The sequence below is a fragment of the Podarcis cretensis genome, assembly GCF_951804945.1.
Source record: "Podarcis cretensis genome assembly, chromosome: 8".
In the NCBI taxonomy this organism is placed as follows: domain Eukaryota; kingdom Metazoa; phylum Chordata; class Lepidosauria; order Squamata; family Lacertidae; genus Podarcis; species Podarcis cretensis.
In genome coordinates this window covers 1,023,941-1,044,367 of record NC_137177.1, presented here as the reverse complement: position 1 = coordinate 1,044,367, position 20,427 = coordinate 1,023,941, and the positions used below count along the sequence as shown (strand labels likewise).

At 50.0% G+C, this 20,427-nt stretch overlaps 1 protein-coding gene and 2 long non-coding RNA genes across 4 annotated transcripts in view; all 3 read right to left on the bottom strand.

Annotated features, from left to right (window-relative positions):
• Positions 1 to 19,120, bottom strand: part of LOC307221421 — a 31,431-nt gene extending 12,311 nt beyond the window's left edge. The window contains exon 1 of the long non-coding RNA XR_013841393.1: positions 18,321 to 19,120. This is a non-coding gene — a long non-coding RNA (uncharacterized lncRNA). The remainder of the gene's footprint in view (positions 1 to 18,320) is intronic.
• Positions 269 to 8,208, bottom strand: LOC307221393. Its single transcript, XR_013841361.1, has 2 exons — positions 8,090 to 8,208; positions 269 to 1,848 (listed from the first exon to the last, which is right to left on the bottom strand). It is a non-coding gene; the product is annotated as an uncharacterized lncRNA (long non-coding RNA).
• LOC307221137 (uncharacterized protein) lies at positions 9,354 to 15,706 on the bottom strand. 2 transcript variants are annotated; one of them, XM_079985428.1, is made up of 5 exons: positions 15,196 to 15,706; positions 14,478 to 14,559; positions 13,764 to 13,846; positions 13,332 to 13,458; positions 9,354 to 11,452 (listed from the first exon to the last, which is right to left on the bottom strand). In XM_079985428.1, exons 1-5 carry the CDS (start codon positions 15,607 to 15,609, stop codon positions 9,966 to 9,968), a joined length of 2,193 nt encoding a protein of 730 aa, XP_079841554.1. In that variant the 5' UTR covers positions 15,610 to 15,706; the 3' UTR covers positions 9,354 to 9,965. The 2 variants fall into 2 exon arrangements, with proteins under 2 accessions (XP_079841554.1, XP_079841553.1); XM_079985427.1 differs by having other exon boundaries at positions 9,354 to 11,459; positions 13,333 to 13,458.
• Positions 19,121 to 20,427: the final 1,307 nt, after the last annotated feature.

The following is a 20,427-nucleotide window of genomic DNA, read 5'->3' as shown; positions in this document are numbered from 1 at the left end:
TCAACATTGTAGCAACAACAGCCCAGAGTTCCCGCCTAAAATAACTGACGTGGACCTGAGTGAAAACTATCTACAGACCTGAGTGAAAACTATATACAGTATCCCCCTGCTGGCCCAGGGTGAAACTTCACTACATAACAACTACATAACAGTGTCTATATTTCAGCAATAAATATCAAATGTTCCATGAGCATATAAGCCATGAACAACTAAATAAATAAGAGACCGTTGTATATCAAGCAGCAGGAAAAGACCACTCAAAAAGCAATAAAGTTAGTCCACAGATTAAGTTTTATTCAGACCCAGAACAGAAAAAAGCAGCAGTAAGTGCAGTGTCTCAAAGATGTAGCGTAACATCTTTACCTTAAAAAAAAGTAATTAAACATAACAATCGGCAAAGAGGCAGTTAAATGGAATTTTTTAGGGGCAAGGGGGGGGGGAGCCCATCGCAGCAGGCCTGTGTTGTTAAAAATCTGGAGAAGAGATTTCTGGACATCTCAAGAGCAAGAAGAATGTCTTCCTTCCCACCCTTTGCTTGAGAAGGAAAACTCTGCAAGTGTTTGGCTCCAGGGTCCCTTGAGAGAGAGTTGCAAAGGGGAAGGAAAAGGGGGTCCTGCGAGGAGAGGATGAGGGGAAGACCCCCTTTTCTAGGGGTGGGGCAGAGGGATTGGGCTCCCGGGTCAAGAGAGCACCTTGTATCCTGGCACTGAAAAGAGCCCCCCCCCCACTTTGTGCCAAAAGTTAGTTCCAACTTGAAAACCACCTGAAACGCCCCCTAGTCCAGACCTCACAAGGGAACATTTTAGCTGCACTTCCTGCACTGCAGGGGGCGGGCCTAGATGACCCTTGGGGTCCCTTCAACTCGAGGATCTCAGACTCAGAAGAGCTACAGAAACACACAGGCCTGCTATCGGGGGAGGGGGGCTGGCCCAGGAGGCCTTGCCAGGCCGGGGAGCACAGCACAATGGCTTCAGCCGGCCCTCCAGAACCAGCCCCCTCAATGGGCTTTGGACTACAACTCCCAACCGGGCCTGCCAGCAGAAGGCAGGGGGGATGGAAACAGCCGGCCAAAAGGTCTGGCCAGCTCCAGAGGCAACCCAAGGCTGCTCTCCAACGGGGCGCTGCTCCAGGCATCTGAGTTGCCCAGTTCAAGGGAGCTGGCGGGACTAAGAACCGGGGTTCCTGGATTGCAGGGGTTGGACTAGATGAGCCTGGAGTGTCCTCTTCCAGGATTCCTCTTCTGGCTCCCAATGCCATGGCTGGAAATTTCCCGTGAAGCTGCCCCCCCCCCTTTCACAAGGAGCTCTTCCCCCCCCCCCCCGTGCCTTAAACTACCCTTTGTCAGGTGTGCCTGCAGGAGCCAGGCCATGTGACCAATAGGACTCTGCAGGATTGGGGCCTTCCTCAGTTTGTTCTGGAGAGGCAAGGTGCGGCCTCACAGGTGAGACCACTTGGTAACTCACAGCACCTGGTGGCAAGAGCCAGGAAGGGATAGAAGGTCAGCATTTTCCCTTCGGCTCTTTGCCACAGCAACACGTTCCCTGCCTTGCTGCGTTTCACTCCTTGACTCTTGATCCTCGGACCCTTGGCTTCCTGATTCCTGGAGTCCCGTTCCTGCTCCCACCCTGCCATCTTGCCCCTGGTCCCAACGTCCCCAGCCGGGACTTTGATCGCCCATGAACTGGACTGTGACACTTGGACTGGCAACCATCTCCAATCTCCTTGCTCAACACTCCCAACTGAAAATGCATTAGATTCTGCTTCCTCCATGTGCCCAACTCTTAAATAGGCTTTATTTTAAAATTGGCGGGGGGGGGGAGGTAGAGATGGCTTAGTCTTCCAAACAACCTGTCAGGGAACTGCCATCGGAGCTTAAGGTGGTGGAGAGGCTCTCGGATGCTGGGAGACCCTCTGATGCTGAGGAGGGAACCAGCAGGGGGAGAGGGAGAGCTTCCGTGGAAGCAGGAGGGGAGGCGAAGGAGACAGAGTCGGAGGTGAGGCTCAGAGACGCTTCCAGCGAGACCAGTGGGGAGAGCTCAGGACCTCCCCTTGGAACGCCTACTCTGCGCAGAAAGCTGTCACGTAGGGAATCAAGGAGGAGACTTTCTGTCAAAGAACTTTTATGCTGGAAGAAATTCAGGAAACGCCCACTGACGGATTCTGCCAGCGATTAAGGCAGCCATGCACTGATGGCTGCGCGGAGAGGGAGAGTTTTAAAACTAACTACAAAACTGTGAGAGTCTTAGCGCTCATGCACAAGCAGCCCCTTATCCCATTACAGCAATCCGTCAGTCCTTGACGCTGCCTGTGCGAAGGAAGGGCATCATGAGCAACCCAACCGGAGTCGGAGGAGCGGGGGGAGCTGGAGGAGGACCAACTCTGGAGGAGAGAAACAGAGATTTGGAACACCAGCTGGCTCTGCTAACGGCGCGGCTCGATGAAAGGAGAGCTCAGGATGCACAGGGGAAACCCACCCCCATTGCAAGGAAGGTACCGGGACTGGTGCATAAATTCGGGGGTGACCCAAGGGACTTGTTGTTTAGTCGTTTAGTCGTGTCCGACTCTTCGTGACCCCATGGACCAGAGCACGCCAGGCACTTCTGTCTTCCACTGCCTCCCGGAGTTTGGTCAGACTCATGTTTGTAGCTTCGAAGACACTATCCAACCATCTCGTCCTCTGTCGTCCCCTTCTCCTTGTGCCCTCCATCTTTCCCAACATCAGGGTCTTTTCCAGGGAGTCTTCTCTTCTCATGAGGTGGCCAAAGTATTGGAGCCTCAGCTTCACGATCTGTCCTTCCAGTGAGCACTCAGGGCTGATTTCCTTAAGAATGGATCGGTTTGTTCTTCTTGCAGTCCATGGGACTCTCAAGAGTCTCCTCCAGCACCATAATTCAAAAGAATCAATTCTTCGGCGATCTGCCTACTTTATGGTCCAGCTCTCACTTCCATACATCACTACTGGGAAAACCATAGCTTTTACTATACGGACCTTTGCTGGCAAGGTGATGTCTCTACTTCTCAAGATGCTGTCTAGGCCTGTCATTGCCCTTCTCCCAAGAAGCAGGCGTCTCTTAATTTCGTGGCTGCTGTCACCATCTGCAGTGATCATGGAGCCCAAGAAAGTAAAATCTCTCACTGCCTCCATTTCTTCCCCTTCTATTTGCCAGGAGGTGATGGGACCAGTAGCCATGATCTTCGTTTTTTTGATGTTGAGCTTCAGACCATATTTTGCGCTCTCCTCTTTCACCCTCAATAAAAGGTTCTTTAATTCCTCCTCACTTTCTGCCATCAATGTTGTGTCGTCTGCATATCTGAGGTTGTTGATATTTCTTCCGGCAATCTTAATTCCGGCTTCGGATTCATCCAGCCCAGCCTTTCGCATGATGAATTCTGCATATAAGTTAAATAAGCAGGGAGACAATATACAGCCTTGTCGTACTCCTTTCCCAATTATGAACCAATCAGTTGTTCCATATCCAGTTCTAACTGTAGCTTCTTGTCCCACATAGAGATTTCTCAGGAGACAGATGAGGTGATCAGGCACTCCCATTTCTTTAAGAGCTTGCCATAGTTTGCTGTGGTCGACACAGTCAAAGGCTTTTGCATAGTCAATGAAGCAGAAGTAGATGTCTTTCTGGAACTCTCTAGCTTTCTCCATAATCCAGCGCATGTTTGCAATTTGGTCTCTGGTTCCTCTGCCTCTTCTAAATCCAGCTTGCACTTCTGGGAGTTCTCGGTCCACATACTGCTTGAGCCTTCCTTGTAGAATTTTAAGCATAACCTTGCTAGCATGTGAAATGAGTGAAATTGTACGGTAGTTGGAGCATTCTTTGGGATTGGGATGTAGACTGATCTTCTCCAATCCTCTGGCCACTGCTGAGTTTTCCAAACTTGCTGGCATATTGAGTGTAGCACCTTAACAGCATCATCTTTTAAAATTTTAAATAGTTCAGCTGGAATACCATCACTTCCACTGGCCTTGTTATTTGCAGTGCTTTCTAAGGCCCATTTGACTTCACTCTCCAGGATGTCTGGCTCAAGGTCAGCAACCCCACTACCTGGGGTGTACGAGACATCCATATCTTTCTGGTATAATTCCTCTGTGTATTCTTGCCCCCTCTTCTTGATGTCTTCTGCTTCTGTTAGGTCCTTACCACTTTTGTCCTTTATTATGGTAATCTTTGAACGAAATGTTCCTTTCATATCTCCAATTTTCTTGAACAGATCTCTGGTTCTTCCCATTCTGTTGTTTTCCTCTATTTCTTTGCATTGCTCATTTAAGAAGGCCTTCTTATCTCTCCTTGCTATTTTTTGGAAATCTGCATTCAATTTCCTGTATCTTTCTCTATCTCCCTTGCATTTTGCTTGCCTTCTCTCCCCCGCTTTTTGTAAGGCCTCGTTGGATAGCCACTTTGCTTTCTTGCATTTCCTTTTCATTGGGATGGTTTTCGTTGCTGCCTCCTGTATAATGTTACAAGCCTCCATCCATAGTTCTTCAGGCACTCTGTCCACCAAATCTAAATCCTTAAACCTGTCCCTCACTTCCACTGTGTATTCATAAGGGATTTGACTTAGATTGTATCTTACCGGCCCAGTGGTTTTTCCTACTTTCTTCAGTTTAAGCTTGAATTTTGCTATAAGAAGCTGATGATCTGAGCCACAGTCAGCTCCAGGTCTTGTTTTTGCTGACTGTATCGAGCTTCTCCATCTTTGGCTGCAGAGAATATAATCAATCTGATTTCGATGCTGCCCATCTGGTGATGTCCACGTGTAGAGTCGTCTCTTGTGTTGTTGGAAAAGTGTGTTTGTGATGACCAGCTTGTTCTCTTGACAGAACTCTATTAGCCTTTGCCCTGCTTCATTTTGCTCTCCAAGGCCAAACTTGCCAGTTGTTCCTTTTATCTCTTGGTTCCCTACTTTAGCATTCCAATCTCCTATAATGAGAAGAACATCCTTCTTTGGTGTCACTTCTATAAGGTGTTGTAAGTCTTCATAGAATTGGTCAATTTCAGTTTCTTCCGCACCAGTAGTTGGTGCATAAACTTGGATTACTGTTATGTTAAAACCCAAGGGACTACCAAGCCTTTAAGACAGAGATGCAGTATGCCCTGAACCTGCAGTACGATGACTTTGCCGACGAGGAGGCGAGAGTAGCCTTTGTGATCGGACACCTAGAGGGAGGGGCTAGAGAATGGGTTAGACCCCTGATGGCATCGAATAATGACGCCTTGAAAGACTTGAGGAAATTTTTTATAGCTATGGACTAGATGTTTTCCAGCCAGATTGAACAGGGCATGGTACGCAGGCAGTTGATGGCGTGCAAACAGGGGAATCAATCAGTCCGAGAGTATTGGGCGCAATTTGCCATGCTCATACACAAACTGGGTTGGGATCTGGCTTCGGACCCGATACAAATGTTGTTTGAAGAAGGACTAGCCCCAGCGGTGAAAGATGAACTTTCCCAAGTGCCCCGCCCGGAGTCCATGGATCAGCTAACCAAGGCTGCACTTGCAATTGGCGCGCGCCAGGAGGCGAGGGCTCTGGAGAAGCGGGGAGGCAGAGGAGAGCGTTGGAATGATTTCCGCATTCCTGAGATGCCAGAACAACCTTCCCAGCCAGTGGAGCCAATGGGAATTGGAGGCGTGCGCACGCACACGCGGGGGACTTCAAATTCCAACGAAGGGCGGAAGAAGGAGGGGAAAGGCGCCAAAAAGTGTTTCCTCTGCCAACAGCCAGGACATTTTGCCAGGGTCTGCCCTCAAAGAAAGGCATGGCAAGGAATGGTGGGGGCTGTTGGGAGTGAGGAGGAGGGGGTTAAGGAGCAAGTCCCTTGAGCCAGTGTACCAACTGGACTCATGCACTACAGCCCCGACTGGGCTAGGCGAGCTGGGTAGCACTGCCAGAGACCACCTTTCTCTCAGGAACAGGTCACAGTGCTGTGGACACACAGCTTAGAGCTGAGAGCACCGGAAATCACTTCCACAATTATACAGTCGTTGCGCAGCAGCGTTTTGCAGAGTCTTGCAGAGTATAAACCACTCGGAGAGCAGCTCTGTAGAGTATCCTCCTTTTATTCTATAACTACAGCTATAATACAAAACTATATACAGAGCTAAAAGATCTAAGCATACATCAATGCTACTCTGAGTGCCTGCAGCTGCTCTTAGCAGCGATCTTATCTCTAAACACGATCTCTAGCACTCTCTCTCTGACACACTGACTGACTGACTGACTCACTCTCACACTCACAGACATTTGGTGCTGGGCAGAATAAGTAGATAGCAGGACACGCCTCCTCCTCTCTGGAGAGTCAGCAGAGACCTCAGGAGATTTTTGGATATGGGAGGGGTGAAATCTCCTCAGTAAAAGCCAACGCCTGACTGCCGGCGACAGGGCACAGCAGCCAGGCCAAGGATCAGTGAACGTGCCCAAGCCTGAACCCCCCCGAGCAGCCATCGCCGTAGGGGTGGTGCTAGAGCTACCCAACGGACATCCACTCACGATAAAAGCTCTGTTAGACTCAGGCAGCTCTTGCAATTTCATGAGTAAGGAATTCGCGTCAGAGCATCAGATACAGACTCTGCCCTTAAGTAGTCCTTTGCAAGTCACCACGATTGATGGGAGGGAACTTCTGGGAGAAGTAACCCTACTTGAGATGCTATGTAAATGAGAGAGAGAGTGACTGGGTAGAGAAATTAGCCCTGGCCGAATTTGCCTACAATAACGCCGAAAATGTGTCCACGGGCATGAGTCCATTTATGGCCAATTATGGGTGTCACCCTAGGGCCTTTCCAGGGGGAGGGGAGGAAAGATGGAGTGTACTGGCGGCGGAACATTTCGTGGAAGAAATGGAAGCAATACATCAACAGCTTAAGTTGAATTTAGACAGGGCCAAGGAAGCGTACAAAAGGCAGGCAGATAGGAGCAGAAGGGAAGGAGAGACTATAAGGGTTGGGGACCGGGTGTGGTTGTCAACACAAGGGTTACCGTTCAAAGGAGGTTGCAAGAAATTGAGACCGAGATGACTGGGACCCTTCGAGGTTACACAACAAGTCAATCCGGTGGCCTTTAGGCTCAACCTGCCGGACAACATGAAACTACATCCAGTATTTCATAGGTCATTACTATCACCATACAGGGAAGGGCGGGAATTTCAGGGACGAGAAGGAGAGGTTCCCGCGGCACCACAAGTAGCAGAGAGGGAGCGCAGCAGTCATGTAGCAGAAATACTTGACTCAAGGTGGAAGGGTAAACCGGTGGAGTACCTAGTGGCGTGGGAAGGGGAACCGGAGTCAGAAAATGCTTGGGTACCAGCAGAAACCGTCAAGGATGGGTTTCTCTTGGGAGAGTTTCACCGTAGGTTCCCAAGGAGGCCCAAACCCTTAGCTAGGTTCTGGGAGGAGCAATTTGGCACCACCGACGATGAAGAGGAGTTTGAGGGATTTCCGGACTCTGGGCAGGAAGAGGAAGAAGAATCTGAAGAGGGGGAATCAGATTGGGAAGATTTTTCAGGAAGACGGGATAGTAGTAGGTGGAGAGCAGTTTTCGAGTCATCAGAAGATGGGGAAGATTCTTTCCGGGGGTTCCCAGCCTCACCGCCCAAAGGAAGGGGGAGAACAGGGGGTGAGGGGGGTCCTGGAGGGGAGGTGGATGTCAGGGAACTGCCATCGGAGCTTAAGGTGGTGGAGAGGCTATCGGATGCTGGGAGACCCTCTGATGCTGAGGAGGGAACCAGCAGGGGGAGAGGGAGAGCTTCCGCGGAAGCAGAACGGGAGGCGAAGGAGACAGAGTCGGAAGTGAGGCTCAGAGACGCTTCCAGTGAGACCAGTGGGGAGAGCTCAGGGCCTCCCCTTGGAACGCCTACTCTGCGCAGAAAGCTGTCACGTAGGGAATCAAGGAGGAGACTTTCTGTCAAAGAACTTTTATGCTGGAAGAAATTCAGGAAACGCCCACTGACGGATTCTGCCAGCGATTAAGGCAGCCACGCACTGATGGCTGCGCGGAGAGGGAGAGTTTTAAAACTAACAACAAAACTGTGAGAGTCTTAGCGCTCACGCACATTACACAACCCTTTATGCCATTACACAACCCTTTATCCATTATAATAATAACAATAATAAATTATTTATACCCTGCCCATCTGGCTGGGCTTCCCCAGACACTCTGGGCGGCTTCCAACAAAATATTAAAATAACAGTAATGCATCTAGTTACAGATAGGTAGCCGTGTTGGTCTGCCATAGTCAAAATAAAAATATATCCTTTTTTAAATTTTTTATTTTGTTTTGAGTAATGCATCTAACATTAAGTGTTTCCCTAAACAGGGCTGCCTTCAGATGTCTTCTAAAAGTCTGGTAGTAGTTGTTCTCTTTGACATCTGGTGGGAGGGCGTTCCACAGGGAGGGCGCCACTACTGAGAAGGCCCTCTGCCTGGTTCCCTGTAACTTGGCTTCTTGCAGTTTGGGAACCTCCTGAGGGAACCTTGGTGCTGGACCTCAGCGCCCAGGTAGAATGATGGAGGTGGAGACGCTCCTTCATTAGTTAGTGGACAAGCTTCCCAGTGTAAGGAGAGGAAAGCAGAGCTCTGAGCCCAGCCTGGCCCCCCACCAAATTCTGCCCGCATGCCTTGAGGCCCCAAGATGGGCGGAGGAAGGCCTGGGGGGCAGCTGCTGGCTGGGACTTTGATTGGGGCAGGGTGGGGGCACAGGGAGAGGGAGACAGGAAGACCGGCCAGGGGGTGGCACTGGGGGGATTTATTCACATTGGTTTTCTACCCCAAAAGCCACCCCCCCGGCTGTGAGGAGGGTGGTGCCTCCTCCAGGAATTCCTCTTCCACTCCCAGCCACTCCGCTCAAACCTTTGCTAAAATCCTGCTCTCCTCCCTCCTCTCCGTCTCAGAGGCTGGGCTTTCTGTCTCATCTCAAGATCCGCCAAAGCGCCGGCAACTACCTCTTATCTCCCACCCAAACCGTCCACATCAATCCTAAGCGTCTCCTGTTCTGATTTCCATTTTTTGTCTTCCAGCTTTTCAGACTTCTCCTCCCTTCCTTTCATGGAGATATCTAGTGCTTCTGTTTTCTTTGTCAGTGTCTCTACTTTAGTGTTCAAATTTGTCTCCATTTCATTATTTCTATCAATACGGGCTAATAGCTACTCCAAATTTAACACAGGCCTGGTGTAAACTGTTTTTCAACTGCCATATTCAAAATCTCCCTCTCCCTTGTTCTCAAAGCAGCCTATTTTCCAGCGGCACCTTATCAGTTTGTCAAGGTCACGGAATAACTCTTTCCTAAGAGATCCTGTTTCCTGCATTTTTCCAGCCCTTCCAGCCTGATACCCAACACACATAAGATGTTTAACATAAAATCCAATTTCTCAAATTAAGATTCGAATTAAACAAATAAGCCAAATAATTACTTTGAGAGGAACCATAAAATGGAAAAAAGAAAGAATGTGTCCAAGAGGACATAGCAATTTAGGTGTCCAGATAAGAGTGGTTGTCTTGCAGGAATCCAATTCTCTTTAAGTGGCTCAGAGTAGAAGAAATATTTTCCTTCAAAGAGAAACAAACTTGTCCAAACCTCTCCTATTTTGGCGTTTTCAGTGAGCTCTAAGTCCTTTTAAGAGCTCTAATTGTTTTTTAAAGAACTTTAAAAGCCAGTGTGGTGTAGTGGTTAAGAGCGGTAGACTCATAATCTGGTGAACCGGGTCCGCGTCTCTCCTCCTCCACCTGCAGCTGCTGGGTGACCTTGGGCTGGTCACACTTCTCTGACGTCTCTCAGCCCCACTCACCTCACAGAGTGCTTGTTGTGGGGGAGGAAGGGAAAGGAGATTGTGAGCCGCTTTGAGACTCCTTAGGGGAGTGATAAAGCGGGATATCAAATCCAAACTCTTCTCTTCTTCTTTAAAAATGAGACCAGACTTTCATAAATCCCTCCGATCACACTCTTGGCACTAAAATGGTTTCTACCCTGTGTGAATTCTCTGATGGGAAATGAGATTGTTGCTTTGACTGAAGCTCTTTCCACATTCCAGGCACTGATAGGGCTTCTCCCCTGTATGAATTCTATGATGGGCTGTGAGACTTTCTTTCCTGGTGAAGCTCTTTCCACATTCCAGACAATGATAGGGGTTTTCCCCTGTATGAATTCTTTGATGGGAAGTGAAGCTTATTTTCCAGGTGAAGCTCTTTCCACATTCCAAGCACTTAAAGGGTTTCTCCCCTGTATGAATTCTTTGATGGGAAGTGAGTTTCGCATTATTAATGAATCCCTTTCCACATTCCACACACTGATATGGTTTCTCCCCTGTATGGATTTTTTTATGCGAAGCGAAACTCTGTTTCCAGCTGAAGCTCTTTCCACACTCCAAGCACTGATAAGGTTTCCCCCTTGTATGAATTCTTTGATGAGAATTGCAATCTGAACAATTCCTGAAGCTCTTTCCACACTCCAAGCACTGATAGGGTTTCTCCCCTGTATGAATTCTTTGATGGGAAGTGAAACACTTTTTCCAAGTGAATCTCTTTCCACATTCCAAGCACTGATAGGGTTTTTCCCCTGTATGAATTTTTTGATGGGCAGTGAGACTGGAGCTTTCACTGAAGCTCTTTCCACATTCCAAGCACTGAAATGGTTTCTCCCCTGTATGAATTCTTTGATGGGAAGTGAAACTGTCCTTTCGAACGAAGCTCTTTCCACATTCTGCACACTGATAAGGTTTCTCCCCTGTATGAAGTCTACGATGAGAAGTGAGATGGTAGCTGTGATTGAAGCTCTTTCCACATTCCAGGCACTGATAAGGTTTCTCACCTGTATGAATTCTTTGATGGACAGTGAAACTTTCTTTCCTGGTGAAGCTCTTTCCACATTCCAAGCACTGATAGGGTTTCTCCCCTGTATGGATTTTTTGATGGGAAGTGAAATTGTCCTTTCGACTGAAGCTCTTCTCACATTCCAAGCACTGATAGGGTTTTTCTCCTGTATGAATTCTTTTATGGGAAATGAAACTTATTTTCCAGGTGAAGCTCTTTCCACATTCCAAGCACTGATAGGGTTTCTCCCCTGTATGAATTCTTTGGTGGCAAGTGAAACTGTCCTTTCGACTGAAGCTCTTTCCACATTCCAAGCACTGATAGGGTTTCTCCCCTGTATGAATTCTTTGATGGGCAATGAGATGGGAGCACTGACTAAAGCTCTTTCCACATTCCAAGCACTGATAAGGTTTCTCCCCTGTATGAATCCTTTGATGGGAAGTGAAACTTTCTTTCCTGGTGAAGCTCTTTCCACATTCCAAGCACTGATAGGGTTTCTTCTCAAGGGGATTTCTTTGATGGGAAGTGGAATGGGAGCTCTGATTGAAGCCATCTCCACAGTCTGAATCCTGATATGGCTCCTCCACTCTGTGGATTTCGTTGTGGTCTCCCTTGTTCTTCATTTCCAATTCATCACCACCTGAAACAAACAAGAATTATATTAGAGCCTTGGGAAGAAGTGCAGTCCCAAATTATGCAGCAATGCTCATTAATGTTTTGACAGGGAAAAACTGAAGGGAGTTAGATGTTATAATGTTCCTTTGTTCTGTAAAAATGTGTAGTTTAATATACAAATCAAGTTGAATATTGGATGTTTTCTCTCTTAAGTTTTTAAAAGATAACTGTACAGCTTGACTTGGTAACATCATTTTGTTCAAACCTAAATATGGACCTGTACTATATTCATAAATAAAGTGTGCTTTTATTATTATTTAAATGGTAGCCAATGAAGGAAAATTCCCTGTTCAAAATTAAAATATATTCTATATGCAAATAAATAATAAAAAAATATTATTTATACCCCACCCATCTGGTTGGGTTTTCCCAGTCACTCTGGGTGGGTTCCAACAAAATATTAAAATATAATAGGCCTTCACATATTAAAAGCTTCCCTAAACAGGGCTGCCTTCAGATGTCGTCTAAAAGTCTGGTAGTTGTTCTCTTTGACATCTGCTGGGAGGGTGTTCCACAGGACAGGTGCCACCACCGAGAAGGCCCTCTGCCTGGTTCCCTGTAACCTCACTTCTTGCAGGGAGGGAACTGCCAGAAGACCCTCGGAGCTGGACCTCAGTGTCTGGGTAGAACGATGGAGGTGGAGATGCTCCTTCAGGGATACTGGGCCAAGGCCGTTTAGGGCTTTAAAAGTCAGCACCAAAACTTTGAATTGTGCTCGGAAACGTACTGGGAGCCAATGTAGGTCTTTCAGGACCAGCGTTATGTGGTGTCAGTGGCCACTCCCAGTCACCAGTCTAGCTGCCGCATTCTGGATTAGTTGGTAGTTTCCAGGTCACCTTCAAAGGAAGCCCCACATAGAGCACATTGCAATACTCCAAGCGGGAGATAACTAGAACATGCACCACTCTGGTGAGACAGTCTCCGGGCAGGGAGGGTCTCATCCTGCGTACCAGATGGAGCTGGTAGACAGCTGCCCTGGACACCAAATTGACCTGTATCTCCATGGACAGCTGCAAATCCAAAATGACTCCCAGGCTGCGCACCTGGTCCTTCAGGGGCACAGTTACCCTATTCAGGACCAGGGAGTCCTCCACACCTGCCCACCTCCTGTCCCCAATTTGGTTGTTTTCTTAAATTCTCGACATCACAGATTGCAGCAGAAACTTGTCATATCAGCATTAGTATTATTATTCAAGTTTCCTTACTTAAATGTTACATGACATGGAGAAATTACAGGGGACAATGCAGGGGGCCTTCTTGGTAGGGGCACCCACCCTGTGGAAAGCCCTCCCATCAGATGTCAAGGAAATAACTATGCAACTTTTAGAGGACTTCTGAAGGCACCTCTGTATTGGGAAGTTTTTAATGTTTGATGTTGGGTAAAAATAATAAAATTATCATTATTGTTACTGCAGGGTTCACTGCCTGAGATTCAAAAAGCCTGGCTCTGTTTTGGGATGGAGTTTGTTTAGTTCAGTCGTGGAATCTGTGCCATCTCCAATGCCAAGCGACTCTTTGGACAACCAGAGAGACACAGAAGCAAGAACAAAAGCAGGAAAGTGGACTGAAGCTACTTCAACACCTCAAATCACTCTGAATCCTACATTTAAGAAGGCCTGGGCAGTTCAGACAGCCTGATCGTGGTCTTAAACGACAGAACTGGAGGAAGAATATTCACAGGGAAAACCATCAATAGCCATCCCTCCAAGGTTTGCTGTGGGAGTGTTAACATCCCAGGTGCTGTGGGTGGCGCTGTTGAGCCCCATCGAAATATCAGAGGTTCGTCACATAGAGAGATGTCTTGAATTACAAAACAGATAGGATGATCCAATAGGGAGCCTTACCGAGAGAGTCCAAGATCCCACGATTCTCCTCCATGACCTCCTGATGCAGAGCTCTCTGGTCAGGATCCAACAACGCCCACTCCCCGTCTGTGAAATGGACAGCCACATCTTCAAAGCACACTGGACCCTAACAGAAAAGGAAAAAGGCTGTCCTCTTAGAGAGCATTCCCTTGGCTCTGTTGTTTTCTACAGCGGCCAGACCCCTCTCTGCCTTCCTCATCCCTCTCTCCTGCTGCAGCTTCTGCCTCGGAGTCTGGGCTGCTCTCTGCCCCAGACTCCCTCTGCTCCCTCTCCAGCTTCAGACACCTCCTCCTCCTCCTCCTCCCAGTCGGCTCCCTCTTCTCTGGCTCCTCCCACCATTCCTCTGCATCCAACTGTGTCCAGCCAGTCTGCATCCAAGCAGTCCTTCCCCACAAGGCTCCTTCCCCCTACCTGATCTGGGTCCACAGCTGCTGCCTCCCCTCCACCACCATGAAAAGATGAAGGAGCAGGTCTTGGTGGCATCATTCCGTCACCTGGGAGAGACCAAGGTAAGTGGAATCCGTGAGCGCCTGATTCTCTCAGAGGTGAAACAGTGCATCTCTAAGTACAGGTGGGGCTTCGTCCAAGTCTCCCCTGCTAGCTTCCGGTTCCGCTCTGCCTTAATGGAGGCAGCGGGAGATCGTTGGAGAAGGAAAAACAAGGATGATTGAGGGTAATTCTCCTTGCAAGTTTTCCCCAGGGACAGGGGGGAACGGGCTTCACTCCCAGTTTGTCTCGGTACCAGGTTCTGGCTCCGGCATGGATTGCGGGAGGCAGGGAGGCACTGAGTGCAAAAGCCCTTCGCCTGCCGAAAACCCTCCTTTGCTGCCATTAAGAAGCAGAGGTTTTCCTGTCCATTAGAGCTCAATTTGGACTAATGTACAGGCATTGCTGGAAGAGATAATAAACTGTGGATTTGAACCAGCTGCAGTAAAAGTCTTCCCTGCTGAGTACATTTGGACATTTGTACCCATTTCATATATTAGTTGTGCAAAAATACATCTCCCAACCCCCCCCCCCGAGCTCTGGGCTCCAGATGTCTTCCCCCAAAAGATGTAAAGAACTCACAGATTAGTTTCAAAACCATGTGACAAAATGGGGGAGAAAACACTCCTTCCTCCTTACCCAGAGGCCTCACTCTGGCGTCCAACCGAGTCTTCTCTGCCTCAGAAGAATCAAGACCCATTTCTGCCAAAAGATCCTTCCTCTGAAAGAGCAACAAGGATTCAAAACAGAGAATGGGGAGAAGGGTTAGAAAAGGAATGGCAGAGGCAAGCGCTTTCGGGGGACAGAGGTGAAAGCTGCTTCCTGCTTCTGCTAGACTGGTGTCTGGGGTTGGCTGCCAGGACCATGAAACATTGGTCCTCAAGGATCTTCACTGGCTCCCAGAACGTTTCCCAGCACAATTCAAAGCAATCAACGGCCTGAAAGGCCCACTATACCCAAAGGAGCGTCTCCATGAACTGAGGTCCAGTTCCGAGGGTCTTCTGCTGATTCCCTCACTGTGATAAGCGAATTTACAGGGAACCAGGCAGAAGACCTTCTCCACAGTGGCCCCCACCCTGGGGAATGCCCTCCCATCAGGCCATAAGGAGATAAGAAAATGCATAACTTTTAGAAGACATCTGATGTCTTCTTATGATTTTATATGTGCTGGAGCCACATGGGTGTAGTATGAAGAAGAAGAAGAAGAAGAAGAAGAAGAAGAAGAAGAAGAAGAAGAAGAAGAAGATCTGTTCCTAGATGCTTTCCAAAAAAGGATGGGCCATTAGGAAATGATTTGGGAATACTCTCCCTCCTCTTTGGAGCCCCTTGGGAGTATCCAGAGGAAAGTCTCTCTCACCTGCTGCTCTGCCTGCTTCCTCTCCTCTGCCTGACTCAGAAGGAAACCTTCGGCCAGAGCCACCGCCTGGGAACTGGTCTCCGCTCCGCATTCCCTCACCCAGTTCTCCGCCTCCAGAGGAAGGACAGCCAGGAACTGCTCCAAGATCACCAGGTCCAGCATCTGAGCTTTCGTGTGGCTTTCTGGCTTCAGCCATTGATGGCAAAGGTGGTAGAGTTGGTTGCAAACCTCTCGGGGTCCTTTGGCCTCCTGGAAGCAGAACTGACTGAGCTGCTGGCTCTGCACCTCTGAGCAAGGGGTGTCCTCCTCATCCAGGATCTTCTGCATGGAGTTTTCCCGGAATCCCTCACTGCTCCCTGTTTCCATGGCATGGCCTCTTCCTGCTTCAGGGCCAGCTGAGTCTTGCTCATCCATCTGGGCTCCCAGGAAGTCTCCAAGAGATTGGAAGGAGCCGCTTGGTCCTCTGCCAAGTTCTGTGGGTACTAATGCGAGGTGCAGAAAATCGTATGAATCAAACACACTACTCAGAACAACGCCATTACTGCAATGGAGAGGCACTGTTCAAAGTCTCTCTCTGTAAATACTGAATAAAGGACTCAGCAGGAACTCTTCTTGTTGTCTACTTCTTGGCTGGCCCCTGGGAGAGGAATGGGATTCCCTGCATTGGTTGCCAGTTCATTTCTGGGCCTAAGTTCATCAACTTTATATTGTTGAGTTGGCAACGGGAGAGGAGAAAGGCCCATGACTCACCCTTCATCAATTCACAACCGCAAGGGCTTTGCCATGTGAGATGCTCTCTGCTCTCTGCTCACTCTGTTCTGTTTCCCCTTTATTTTTGGTCGCCTTCAAACCAATTCATTAACCCAAAAGTCATACGCTGACCGCTGACAATGAACCTGATGTGGCAAATTTGTTATGCTGCTTTTGTGATATACAAATGGCATGAGAAGAGTTGCTTTATTTATCTGTATTCTTTATTATTCCTATGATCCTTCTTTATAAAACCCATTAAAAAGTTATTCAACAAACAAGAGGAAACAACACACACACACACACACACACACACACGTTAGCAGGCTTTAAAGTTAATCACCAGAAAAGGAAAAGGTTATCAAAGAATACGACAGGAGAAGACCAGAAGGTTTTGGTGGAGGAAACAAGGTTTCAAACTGAAAACAAAATATTTGTGTGTTACTGTGACAAATACCAATTTATGTTGTTTCAAAATAATTATGTGCTGAAATTAAAGCATATGTGTCAAGATGGCAGATGCAAAGATATTGACCTCATTTTTTATGGCAGGGAAAATGCCAGGTTAAAATGAAGGTTATTGCAAGATGCCAAGGAAAGAGAAGTAGGAAGCAGATCTCCTTTCTGTTTGTGCGCTTATTTAGATTACTCGGATGCCCCCTTTCAAACATGAGCAACATCTAAGGGAAGAAAGGGAAATAAGGGGCATAAAAGACAGAGAGCCCCCCCCCCCTGCCAAGCCAGACTCCAGAGAGTCGGGGGAACCGAAGTTTGTGCGGGAGGCCGAGAGTCCCGAGGAGACCCCGCCCAGCTGCCCCCCAGGAGCCTGAAAGAGACCATTCCTGGAGGTCCCCCCCACCCCCACCCCCCCTCCCCCTCCCGGGCCGAGCCTGGTCCTGGGCAGGAGGAGGAGGAGGAGGAAGCCAAAGGAGCCAGGAGCTTACCTCCGCGTCCCGGGGCGGGGAGTTCCGCAGGCTTCCCCCGAGAGGAGACCCACCAGAGTCCGCCAGGCCGGAAGGGACGTCAGAGGGGAGGAGAGGAGGAGGGGGAGGAGCGGCCCGCCTGCCTTCCCTGTCCTCTCTAGGAAGCCAGCTCGGCGCCCCTTAACCCTTCTCTCTCCCGCGGAGCCGTCAGGGGCGTCGCGCAGGCGCAGAGCTGCTCCCTCGGAGGGGAAGGGGCCGCACTGGGGCCGGCAATGGGGGGGGGGCGCGTGTGCGTGGGAAGGGGGAACCCGTGTCCCGGAGGAGGAGGAGCCCCTCATGGGGGAGAAGCAGGTCTCTGGCACCTGGAGCCCCTGGAGAAGAAAGGGGGATGGAAATGCCACCGACAAGGAAATAAAGAGCAACAGGAAAAGACCACACAAAAAGCAATATTAAGTTTTATTCAGACCCAGAAGAGAAAAAAGCAGCAGTAAGTGCAGTGTCTCAGAGATGCAGCGTAGCCTCTTTCCCTTAAAAGAAGTCATTCAACCCAACAATCGGCAAGAGGCAGTTTAATGGAATTTTTGAGTGGCAAGGGGACAAGGAAACCCATCGCAGCAGGCCTGTGTTGTTAAAAATCTGGACAAGAGATTTCTGGACATCTCAAGAGCAAGAAGAATGTCTTCCTTCCCACCCTTGGCTTGAGAAGGAAAACTCTGCAAGTGTTTGGCTCCAGGGTCCCTTGAGAGAGAGTTGCAAAGGGGAAGGAAAAGGGGGTCCAGCAAGGAGAGGATGAGGAGAAGACCCCCTTTTCTAGGGGTGGGGCAGAGGGATTGGGCTCCCGGGTCAAGAGAGCACCTTCTATCCTGGCACTGAAAAGACACCCCCCCTCCCGACACACACTTGGTGGCATCTCCTTTCGGCAAGGGGTCAAAACATTGTTCCAACTTGAAAACCACCTCCAGGACCAGCCCCCCTCAATGGGCTTTGGACCACAACTCCCAACCGGGCCTGCCAGCAGAAGGCAGGGGGGATGGAAACAGCCGTCCAAAAGGTCTGGCCAGCTCCAGAGGCAACCCAAGGCTGCTCTCCAACGGGGCGCTGCTCCAGGCATCTGAGTTGCCCAGTTCAAGGGAGCTGGCAGGACTAAGAACCGGGGTTCCTGGATTGCAGGGGTTGGACTAGATGAGCCTGGAGTGTCCTCTTCCAGGATTCCTCATCTGGCTGCCAATGCCACAGCTGGAATGCCTCCCAAAACTGCCCCCCCCTTCACAAGGAGCTCCCCCCCCCCCCCGTGTCTTAAACTACCCTTTGACTGGCAACCATCTCCAATCTCCTTGCTGGACAATCCCAACCAAAGATGCATTAGATTCTCTGAAATCTACTCAGGAGTCCTGTAGCGATTTCATGCTCTTTATTGCAGCTTGCGAAACAGTGATTTAATGGCCCCCAAACCTCAGGCTGTTATATACATTATTTACACAATGAGTCCCGTCTGACTGGCTGATTCTGCTTCCCTCCTGGAGCCTGATTGCTCTTTTCCTGCAAGCCAATCAGTTGTTGCATTCTAGGATCCTACTTGCCTTTTGTTCTAGGATCCAAGCCTAGTACATAACCCCCCTCCCCTCCAAGTTCCCGTTGCGCCCAGAAGGGTAGCATTCGTAGTCGTTGAGATATGCCGGTCACCTATGTATGCGTTGTGGTCATGGGTGTCTCTCAGTAGGGGTTCCTGGTTCCGGCTCTTGTTCCAGGGCTGCCGGCTATGACGGGGTCGTTGGGTTGGACGCCGCTGGTCCACTCGGTTGTGGTTCTGGTTCCTGTGGCTGCTCGGCCTCGGTCACTTCTGGACTTCCTAGTTCTGCCTCCCTTACCCGCTCCTCCTGCTCTATGGGCCTCACCCTTCTGCTATCCCCTTGGGATTCCTCTCTCCAGCCCTCCTTGCAGTTCCCCCCCAGGAACCATCACAGCAGTTGATCACAGTGGTGGCGCCAAGCTTTCCCCCTTCGTTAGCACCTCGTATGACATGGGGCCAGTCTCCCTGGTGACTGTGGCGGGTACCCATGCCAGGCCCTCCCCAAAGTTCTTTGCGTACACTGGGTCACGGGGCTGGAAGGTCCGGGGGTTCCTACCTTCCCCCACTGCTGCCTCGTTATGGGCCCTGTTGGGGTGAAGGCAGTCCGGTCTTGTTGTGAGGCGCCAGCCCATGAGTAGTTCCGCTGGGCTCCAGCCATCATTGTGCTGGGGGTGCTATGCTGGGCCAGTCCCCTTGTGTCATGTGGCGGAGGGTGTCCTTGGTGGTCCACACCATGCGCTCTGCTTGGCCATTGGTGGCGGGGTGGAACAGCACTGATTGTGCATGGCGGATGGCATTTTCTGTTGCGAAGGTCTGGAACTCCTGTGACGTGAATGCTGTTCCGTTGTCGGAGACGAGGGTGTCAGGGAGTCTGTGGGTTGTGAACATCTTACATAGTACACGGATGACCGCAGCCGTGGAAGTGGACAGTACCTGGGCGACCTCCAGCCATTTGGAGTATGAGTCCACCACTACGAAGAATGTCCTTCCCTGGAAGGGGCCAGTGAAGTCCACATGCAGGTGGGACCACAGTGCTCGGGTGGACTCCCAGGGTTGGATGGGGGCCCTTGGGGGATCTGGGCAGGACTCCTTTCAGGTCTGGCAGTATTTAACCCAGGCCTCGATCTCCCCATCAATTCCTGGCCACCACACATAGCTTAAGGGCCTCACTACCCCTGGGTGTGTTTCATGTAGGGCTGTGAGGACCTTTTGGCACAGAGGCTGGGGAATGCTTCCCCATAACAGTCACCCCTTGTGGGCTGACCACTTATGTTTGTGGGTTGTTGTCAGAGCTGCCCAAGGTCCCAGCTCACAGAGGACCAACGCCAGGTCGTGGTTATATACAAAAGTCTTTATTGAAGTTCAGTTTCCATTCCAAAGCCGTAGCGCGCAGCTCTACGTCTTAAACCCTAGACCGCCGAAGCTCCGTCTGAGTCTCCTCCCCCTAGACACCAGTTTAAGACTCTAGCCTTACTCCACCTCTTCCGTTGTTCTTTCCTCCTCTGGGTCCGTCTGCCCGCCGGGGTGTTGCCCTTTCTAGACTCTTCTGACGCTGAGTCCCCTGAGTCTTCCCCCTCCCTCCGGCAGGCTTTAGGACCTGGCTCCCAATCCGAGCTCCCTGCTGTCCTGCGCGCCTGTACATTTGAACTTGGCGCGCGCGCCCACCCGGCCACCTTCCTCCTGACCGTTACACTGCTCCTGTCACTGCTTCCCCCTTCGGGGGGGCTAGCTGGATCTGACTTCCCCTCCGTTCCCTCACTCAGCGATAGGGGCGTGGTCAGCCCTGACTCATCTTCTCTCCCCACTGGAGGGGAAGCCTGCCCTGACACGTGGGACTCTTCCCCCCCGCTACGCCCTGGTGGGGAAGCTGGTCCCGATCTCCAGCTGCTGCTTTGGGAGTCGCTGCTGGCCCCTAGCCTCTGGTGCGTCCCTCCCGGGACCCCCCTTGCCCTGGCCATCGGAGCCCCCTTCTGTGAATCTTCCGATTCG